At 34.2% G+C, this 9921-nt stretch overlaps 1 protein-coding gene across 1 annotated transcript in view; it reads right to left on the bottom strand.

Annotated features, from left to right (window-relative positions):
* Window positions 1-291: 291 nt before the first annotated feature.
* The window catches only part of RSRC1 (arginine and serine rich coiled-coil 1), a 383892-nt gene continuing 374262 nt past the window's right edge, over window positions 292-9921 (bottom strand). The window contains exons 8-10 of the mRNA XM_087440107.1: window positions 8739-8845; window positions 1509-1661; window positions 292-863 (exon numbers count right to left, since the gene is read on the bottom strand). Of these exons, the coding sequence (XP_087296233.1) occupies window positions 771-863; window positions 1509-1661; window positions 8739-8845 (353 nt within the window). The 3' untranslated portion in view covers window positions 292-770. The remainder of the gene's footprint in view (window positions 864-1508; window positions 1662-8738; window positions 8846-9921) is intronic.

Raw genomic sequence — 9921 nt, 5'->3', positions numbered from 1 at the left:
TAGACAGTCTTCTCAAAATTACAATTAGCTGGCTTCCTCCGCAGGGAATAGCAGCTGGTTAAGTAAGACTGAAGTGAGAGCTCTTACCAGGTTTCTCAGAAACGATTTTTCCATTGTGAGTATTTGGCCAACTGGTTAGGTCTGGCATGAACATGTGATTTCTAAAAGAATGAGCTGGGATCCGCTTACATGTTTCAAAGGAGCACCTAGTAAAACCTGATCTCTAAGCAATAAATCATCAATTTATTTAATTTTTAAGAAATCCCTTTAAGATTAACATGCTCATTCTGCTTAGATTGTTAAGAGTGCTTTTTATTGTGTCTAAAATTTTGCAATAAGGTGAAATAAAAAATTAAAAAGTGGTTTCATAATACATGGAAGATGAAATCTCATATTTATAGCATATAGTTTGATTCTTATATATGCATGATTAATCAAAATTGTGTTTTTAAACAACTTGATATTTTTCAAATTATACTCAGAAACACTACTGTGTACCATTTATTTTAACATTGATATTTTTAGGATTAGCTTTATTAACAGTATGACATTTTCATGCATTCTTAAATTTTACACTACTTTTAACATTTACAATGTTTGATTAAATTCAAATTAACAAATATTCAAGCCTACATGAGAAAAAAATGAAATGAGATTACCTTTATAAATTATATAATCAGCTAAATTCTTTTTAAGAGTAAAAAATTAATATTGGGATTTAAAAACCTAAATTTCCAATGTTACTGTTAATTCAACCACATACATATTACTTAGGCCACAGGACTGCCCATGAGCCTCTCTTGTCGGAGAGCAATTAATCTCTTGAACCACTTTTCCTCAGCATCAGCTTTCTCAATAAATAACTGAAATAAGAAAAAAAAAAAAGGAAAAATGTTATTGTCTGGCAATAACTTGGATTTGACCTTACATGATACAAATCACCTTTATAGAATACATTTTTCAGCACAAGATTTGGATACTGTTTAACTCTTGATGACTTCTTAACTGAAGATCATCTATTTGGAATTAATAACGCTCAGAAAGTCTTGAAGTAAATACCAACATCATTGGTTAACAATTTTACACCTTATTTTGTGAAGTTTATTTCCTCCAATCCTTCTGAGAGACACAGTGAAATGACACCATTTCATAAAAGATAGCAAAATATGTTAGTGACATGCTCACAGTCAATGAACCAATGAGAGCTGAGCCAGAATTAGATCTTTTAGTGCCAGACTAAAAACAAAACAAAACTCTTCTTTTTTGCTATTTTTATTAACCATAGAAAGAATACTTCTAGAAATCAGGCAACATGAGTTGGACCACACTAGATTCAAATACATGTAACAGCTCTAAGGACTGGGGGTTGGTTGCCTATTTTTAGCAAATAGGAACATATGAATCCATTCCTCCAATGGTCTTCTTGTTGCAGCACAAAAGAACAACAGTTTGACTTAATTTCAGTCAACTAGACTTCAACTGACATTCTTAAGGTTTAAGCATCTTACATTTGGATGGGCCAGAGAATTGTCATCTTGGTACTTGATAGCAGTAGGGATGCTGCTGGGGTCTATTTCTTTTTCATTACTGGGTGGATCAGCAACTACTGATGCTGGCCCTGACGCTGCAGTTGCATGCTTCACTTCACTAGGTTCCACTGACTGAAACATAAAACACATATTATTAACTGGATCACAATATACAATTAGAATTTTGCTTTAATAATATTTCTGATTTTGAATAATTGCTCAATTAGTCTCTCCTGTGAGATGATAATCACAAAAAGGCCCTAGGTTATTGAATAAGAAACAATTATTCCTAAAACAAGCAAACAAATACAAAAACATTGGGAGATGTTTATCATTTCTTATGATCAGCATATTTTTCTTAAGAAGTTCATATTTATGAATCTATACTATTGAAAAAATATATATTTCACATATCTAAATTCTATTAATCAAAACAAGCTTGCAACAAATCTCTAGCATTCAGTTGGCCTCTTTAGGTATAAAAAGCAAATGCAAAGGTTATTTTGTTTTTGTTTTTTTAATAACAGACTTACTGACATATAATTTAAATATCATAATTTATACAGCTTTTAGCATATCCACAGAGTTTTGCAACCATCACTACAAGCAACTTTAGAACATTTTCATCATCCTCCTAAAAAACCCCATACCTATTAGTAGTCACTGCTCCCCATTTCTCCCCATCCCTAGGAAACAGCTAATCTACCTTCTGTCTCTATGGATTTGCCTATTCTGGACATTTCATATAAAAGGAATCATACAATATGTGGTTTTTGGTGACTGGCTTCTTTCATTCAGCATAATGTTTTCAAGGTTCATCATGTTTTAGCATGTATCAGTACTTCATTCCTTTTCATTGTTGAATAATATTCCATTGCATAGAATATTATGTGCCAGGCACTGTACTAAGTGCCGAGGACAAAAAGACTAATAAATCATTGTACCTGCCTAGAAGGAGCCAGCAGTGCAGTGCTAACTCAAGTTAATTCCAATGTCTCCTTCTCTGAGAAAGGAGTAGGCCAGGGAAGTGGCTGATTAGCAACAAGGTTGCAGAGATAATATGAAAAGGATTAAAGGAGAAGTCGAAATTAAAAGTTAAAGCAAAAAAACTCAAGATAATCAGGACATTAATTCCACTATTTAGCCTTTTATCTACACCTATTGTTTCCACACCTATAGTTTTTCAATTTCCATTTTCTTTTGACTTATCTATTTCTGAACATCCACTTCTCTGAATGAAGTGCATAACAGATGCCACTGGGAAAAACATCTAGAAAATGAAATATGCATGAATTAGTTAATTCTGTCTTAGAATAATTTATCTTAGAATTGGAGATCCATCTATTTAACCAGTATTTCTTGAGAACTACTAATTGCTAAGCACTGGGTACACAAGGGAGAATAAAACAGATATGTTCCCTGTCCCAACTGGAGATTACATTTTGCTAATGGGGCTGACAGATTACTAACAAATAGATATCAAAATAAATACATAATCACAAATTGTAACAAGTGACATAGGGATATTTAAAGAAATATTTGTTGAATTTAATTTGGCAGTTTTCTTCTTCTATTTTGGAGCCAATACTCTTTTCCCTCAGGTCTCAAATATTTCTATGTCTCCAACAGAGTGGGCTAAAGGCTCATAGCCCTAAGTGATATTATACTGACCCCTTATAAAACTGACGACATATAACAGTAAAGCCTAATGTTCTGCATAGGGAAGAGTGGGAAGTATGCTAATCCAATGAGGTCCAGGACATCATTTTTGGTATTCTATGTTGCCGTGCAGAGAATATAGGAGCATACACACAAAACAAAACAGAAGCAGACTCATAGATACAGAGAACAAACTGGTGGTTGTCAGAGAGGAAGCAGGTAGGAGAGTGGAGGAATAGGTGAAGGGGACTAAGAGGTACAAATTTCCAGTCATAAAATAAGTCATGGGGATGTAATGTACAGCACAGGGAATATAGTCAACAAGATTGTAATAACTTCATATGGTGACAGATGGTTACTGGTCTTAGGGTGACCATTTCATAATGTATATATATGTCAAATCAGTATGTCGTACACCTGAAACTAATACAATATTGTATGTCAACAATACTTCAATTAAAAAAACAAAAATACATAAAATTTCTTCCATAATAAAAAATTATTTTTTTAAAAAAAGCATGTTATTCTGCATATCTCAGCCATGCTTTGACAGGGCTTAGGTAGGAGACTGACTGTCTATGTTGAACTGCCTTGAAAACCTGTGGAGTGCTGTTATTCTAGTTGTCAACAATGTGGACCACACATGTTCAGGTGGCAGAGATAACATTCTATTATGAAACCCAAGTAATCTTCTGTTTCTACCTACACAGTACATTGAAGATTTTGAGAAGTGCTTACACACATATAAGGTAAAGTTTTCAGAGGTTGGATCAGAGCATGGAAGTTATTATTTAATAACAGGTAGCTTAAAAATGTGTGAGGAGAACCATTAATTGCTTCTTTATTTACGTGAGGAAAACTGTTAGAGAAAATTTGACTATTAAAAAAAACCCTCAACATGGCCACTATCAAACATCTGGCTTTGAGTAGCACTGCCACCTCGCGGTTTAGTTTGGAAAAACTTATTTTAAAATGTACTTCCAAGTGAAAGGACCATGCTGCTTAGGGTTATTTACCCTCTGTTTAAATAGAGGAGGATATCTGCTAGATACAACAATTTCAGGGTTGAATAACTGGTAATAAGCTTATCTGGGACAGCAGTTTGAAAAAAAGCTGCATCTTGGTTCCTGAAGTTGAGGATATAGCAGGAGATATCAAATTATCTACTCACACAAGAGAAATATGATTGCAGAGAGTTCAACTAGTTAAATCAACATGTGCTGCAGGAGACACAATGTCTAGCATGTCATTGGTAACAGCCACTTTTCTGGTAAAGCTCCCTAGCGTAATTAGTGGAATTAACAGAGCTAAAGAAAGACTCTACAAACTGAAGTGGTGGCTAGTATAGAAAAGCCTTTGTCAGAGATACAAACTTTATACCAATGTATGTAAAACTGTCGAGGAAAGAAAGACAGTGCAACTTGGGTCATGGGTAATTTTGTCCTCAAGACAGGTAGTCTTCGCTATGCATCAGGGAGAGACCATCATGTCTCCCCATCATCTGGATGAAATAGTCCTCAAGATAATTTACCTCCCTTTGCTAAGTAACCTCTGATAAATAATTCAGCTTCTGGGGCATCCTTATCCCCACCTTATATTGCAGACACAGACACTTTAGAAACTGGAAAGGGGTATCACTTTCTAAACTAATAAATTGGCCTTCTGTTTTATATTACAGTCGAGTGTGAATTTATTCATTGTTGGCCCACCACTGCTCTTCTGATCATTTTGAAATGCAGTGACTAATAAAAGTCCAGTGTTGGATGGCTAATACTTTAGATTATTGTACATTCACCAGGGTAAATGCCATCTTTTGAGGCTTTTTAGCATATTTCCCTGTTGGTGCCACTTCCTACCCTTCAATACCTGCTTTCTTTCTACTTCAACAGGGAACATGCATTGAGTTCACAATTATGAGAGACTAGTATTCGTGGTCTAGTATTAATAGTCTAGTATTAATGGTAGCCATTATTATTTTAGTTATTTGGAGTTATCTAAATATAAAAAAAAGTGGGACTAGGATACAACATTGTTTTACATCATTTGCTTAGTTCTTTAATGTTGAAACAAATTGGTCCAGAGCTGATGTCTGCACACGAAACCAGTAAGTTACTGTATAAAGCTGTGAAGTAATTTTTAACTATTTTCTCAGTAATGCAATAGGTCATCAAGCCTCAAATGAGGAGAATCTTAGGGTCTACAGACCATAAAAAAATTACATAAAACATTCTCTGGCCCAATTAAAATGGGAATCTTTGTATCTACAATTCCGCTTAAGGAAGCCACAGACAAATACAGCTCTCAGTGCTCAGTAAGTAGAGGAGCAGGAGCAGGAGGAGTGACAGCTCTCATTTCTTGAATACTTACTCTGTGCCAGGCACTTGGCTAACTGTTGCATATAAAGTATCTTGTTCACCCTTATAAAAATCTCTGCCACGGGTATTACCCCCATTTTAAGATAAGAGAACCAGGGTTCAATGATGTTATATAGTGTAAGGACATATAGCCAGTAAATGGCAGAATCAGAATGTGGTTCCAGGTCTATCTGACTCTACATTTCATGCTTTTGACCACTGCTTCCCAATTGCTAAACCCAAGATTTATTGTAATTTGGTTTTGATTTTAGAGGAAAGAAATAAAAATGTTGGTAAAATATTTTAACTAAATACATTTCTAAGTGGCTCAACTCACAGTGCTGGATTAATAATATTTCTAGTCTGCTTTTGCTTCTCTGTCATACTTATCCAACCTGGAACTAGCCAGTTATAGGCTTTCCAGAATTGATTTTATTTTTCTATGAATTATTGTTAAGGGAAACTTCTGTTAAAAGATAGTTGACACAGAAGATGGGTTTCTCTCACATAGATTTATGAAGGTTTCTTACAAAATGGAGAGGCCTCTGTTCCATCAATCCCTAATGTGGCATCTGAATTAGAAGTACAAGAAAAGCTATATTGAAGGTGAGAGTGAATTCCAACTCAGCACTAAAAACTAAAGCAAACAGAACCTAATTATTAAAATAACTAATAATGGCGGTCCCTTTAATCAGAGATGTAGGTGAAATTTCTTTATATAGGTCCCATGGGAAGCTATTTAACTATATACGGTTTTGTTATAGATTTGGGAAGGAGAGTTTTTCTCTTGGATTAGTTATCTTAAAATTAATAACTTTTAATAACTTATAGGAAAATAACTTTTTAAAACTTTTCTAGAGGATACAACAAGGTATAAACATTACTAATCTTGGAGTTCAAATATAAACATATTATTACATTTATGCATTTGAAAAGACTTTTAAGGTGAAACTAGATGTCTAAAGAATTTCTGTGTCTCTCAGCAAGAGATCTGTCTTACTGATGAGCATGGAGACTTGGGGAAAACAAGGGACATATTAGAGAAATGTAAAAGGGATAAGGTGTTTATACTTAAGGCAGATTGAGCACCTAGAATAGTAGAAGTTTTCAAGCACTATGCTTAGTTTATAGAATGTATTTAGATATCAAATAATTTAGATACTACATTATGTTATTTAAAAATAAACATTTTTTGTTGTTGAGGAAGAATCACCTTGAGCTAACATCTGTTGCCATTCTTCCTCTATTTTGTATGTGAGAAGCCACCACAGCATTGCTGATGAGTGGTGTAGGTCTGTGCCTGGGATCTGAACCTGTGAAATTGGGCCACCGAAGCAGAGCGCTCCAAACAACCACTATGCCATGGGGCCGGCCCCTAAAAATAAACATTTATTGGATCAAGAACAATGCTAGATATTTAATAATCATTATATTTAATCTTCAACAACTCCAAAAAGTAGGTATAATTAGCTCTATTTTATGAATTTGGAAACCGAGGCCCAAAGAGGTTGACAGGCTTGCTCAAGATCATAAATCATGGTAGGAAGTGTAGGAGTTAAGATTCAAACACAGACCTCTTAGAGCCCAAAGCCCATGCTCTTTCCAGTATGACAAATAGGCTTTTGATCAATTTCCTTACTCATTGCCAATTTCACCAGTTATTGGAAGAGCTGCTAGTATCTTAGAGGAGAGGAATAGAATTAAAAATAAGTTTATTATATTAATAATTAGTACCAAAAGGAAAAAGTTCTTCAGAAGAAAACCCAGTGTATTAACTATGGAGGACTAAGTGTCTCCACAGAAGGAAAAAGCTAGTTTATCTTAATTGAGTCCAGTAAGAACTGGCAAGTCAGGGTGAACTTCAGAAAACGAGTACTAAGAAAGCAAATTTTAAATAAATTACAATTCTATTAGGACCTATGAGTGACCTTTTAATATGTAAAAATAAGATATTAAATAAAATGGGCAACTATATTTATGAATGTCCATTTCACAGCTCCATTTTTTATGAGTCGGGGAGGCAAGCTACAAGCAGTTCAAATGAAGTCAACAACATGACAAGGCAGGGACCATGGACGAACCCAGGCTGCCTATGCTGTGCGCCGGACATGCAGCACATGCTCAATTCGTGTCTCCAGAAGGAGTTGTTTTCAAAAGTATATGGCAATTGAAAAGATGTTCATCTCACCAGTAACAACAGAAACGCTAATGGAAACACAACAGGTCAGTTTTCACCCATCAGGTCAGCAAACCTGAAGAAAGTCTGAGAGGCCTTTGTGTTACCAGAGTGTGAGAGGTAGACACCTCCTTACACTTCCGGGTGGCATTTGAATTGTACAATGTTTTTGAAGGATGACTTTGGGAACATGTGTGAAAAAAACAATATTAACCTTTAACAAATAACTCCGTCTTGAAAAATTTATCTTAAGGTGATAATGGATATTTGCAAAAATCTATGTGTGATACCTCCAAACTTACAAGTACTTCAATATCCACTGTCAGAGAAAAAAATAAATGAATTATGACACATTCATCAGCAGGATACTATACAGTCATTAATATATTTACAGATGTAGAATACTATTTTTGAATAAGCGGTAACTATACTATGTCTTCATTATATGTATGTTATTAAATACATGTATTTCATAGCAGAATGCCTTTTCCTACTAAAGAAACATAAACGCCTAAATGCAGCCCTGATAATAACTGAAAGAATACATGAAATATTCAACAGAAATGAAATGCCAATCAAAGCTCCTTTTACTAGAGTTGAATAAGTGATGCCCATCTGGGCAAAGAATATCGATATACGTTACAATTTGGGTCATAATTTTATTGTTAAAGCCCTTTTCTAACTTTTCTCTAGCAACATCAATTCAAAAAGCAGATGTATACATCTGAAAGAAAAACTGTATTACTGTTATAGAAATGTCATGTTGACATTTTATTTTGTCTTCTCGATGAATTTTAAAATAAAAATGGCATCAGATACACTTTTGTATATTTTTTTATAAGTTAAACTTGAACGGATTCTCACTGATTCATTCTCTCTCTTTCTCAATAACATGCTGATACTCTCTTGCCTTATTTTATCTATTAGAAGAAGCACTTATATTTAAGCAAAATCCATTAATAAAGCATCTCTTCAATTGGAATCTAAAGGCTTATTCATAATGCCTGGATGAAAACTTACCTTTTTGACTTCTTTACTTGATCTGAATGTCTGCTGAACAAAAGAATCACTTTCAATGGCTTCAATTTCTTTTACTCTTTTTACTTGTTCTACCAGGGTGGCTTGGTCTATAAAAAGAGGCTATAATGTCAGTGTGTTTTGGTGTATAAGCTTGTTAACAACACTATACCATTATATATGAAGTAATTTTACAATTTATGAAATTTTACTGGATGAAAAGAAAAGACATGATAGTTAAGCTATAACAAGAAACTTTTTCTCCCCTAAGATACACAAATATAACATTCCTACACACTAAGACTTTCACCTAAAACCTAAAACATTGCTGAGAAAGCACTGCTATCATGATCCAAGCTAATCTGGGTTAATCCGGTGGGAGCCCTTTTGAAACAAATTAAAAAAAGACTATTATGAAAATACACATACAATAAGAGCACAATGAATCCACCCACACTCATCACCCAGTTTCTATAATCATTAACTGTTATTCTGATTTAATCTATCCATCCTCACTTCAGTTTTTTTGGGTGGACCTGGAGTATTTAAAAGTAAATCCCAGACATCACACCATGTTACCCCTAAATATTTTATTAGGCATCTCAGATAAGGGCTTAAGAAAAAAAAAACAAAACAACGCAGCAATGTAACTACAATGCCATCTTCACATCCAACAATATTATCAATAATTCCTTATATCATCTTATACTATACATGTTTAATTTTCACTGATTGTCCAAAAAATGTTTTTACATTTGGTTTGTTTGAAACAGGATCCAAACAAGGTCAACACAATACACTTGATTGATAAATTTCTTAAATCTCTTTTAATCACTTACAGTCCACCATCCCTCCTTTCATTGACATTTATTTATTGAACAAAACGGATCATTTATCCTTTAAAATTTCCACCTTCTGGATTTGGCTGATTTTATTCTCATGGTGTCATTTAACATGTTCCTCTATCCCTCATATTTTGTGCAAACCAGTAGTTATATCTAGAGGCTTGATGAGATTCAGGTTCAATGTCTTTTGATCAAGAATACATCATAGGTGGTGCTGTGTAATTCCTATTACTTCGTATCAGGATGTGCTTCTCCCACTTTTAGAGATGTTAAAATTGATCAGTGTGTCCAAGGTGATGTCAGCCTGACCCTTCTATTGTAAAGATCTCCATCAACCTTTC

The sequence above is a fragment of the Ceratotherium simum genome, chromosome 15 (assembly GCF_057802395.1).
Source record: "Ceratotherium simum simum isolate JZ-2026a chromosome 15, ASM5780239v1, whole genome shotgun sequence".
Taxonomy (NCBI): domain Eukaryota; kingdom Metazoa; phylum Chordata; class Mammalia; order Perissodactyla; family Rhinocerotidae; genus Ceratotherium; species Ceratotherium simum.
The sequence above is the reverse complement of the archived record's forward strand: the minus strand, read 5'-3'. Positions and strand labels throughout refer to the sequence as shown.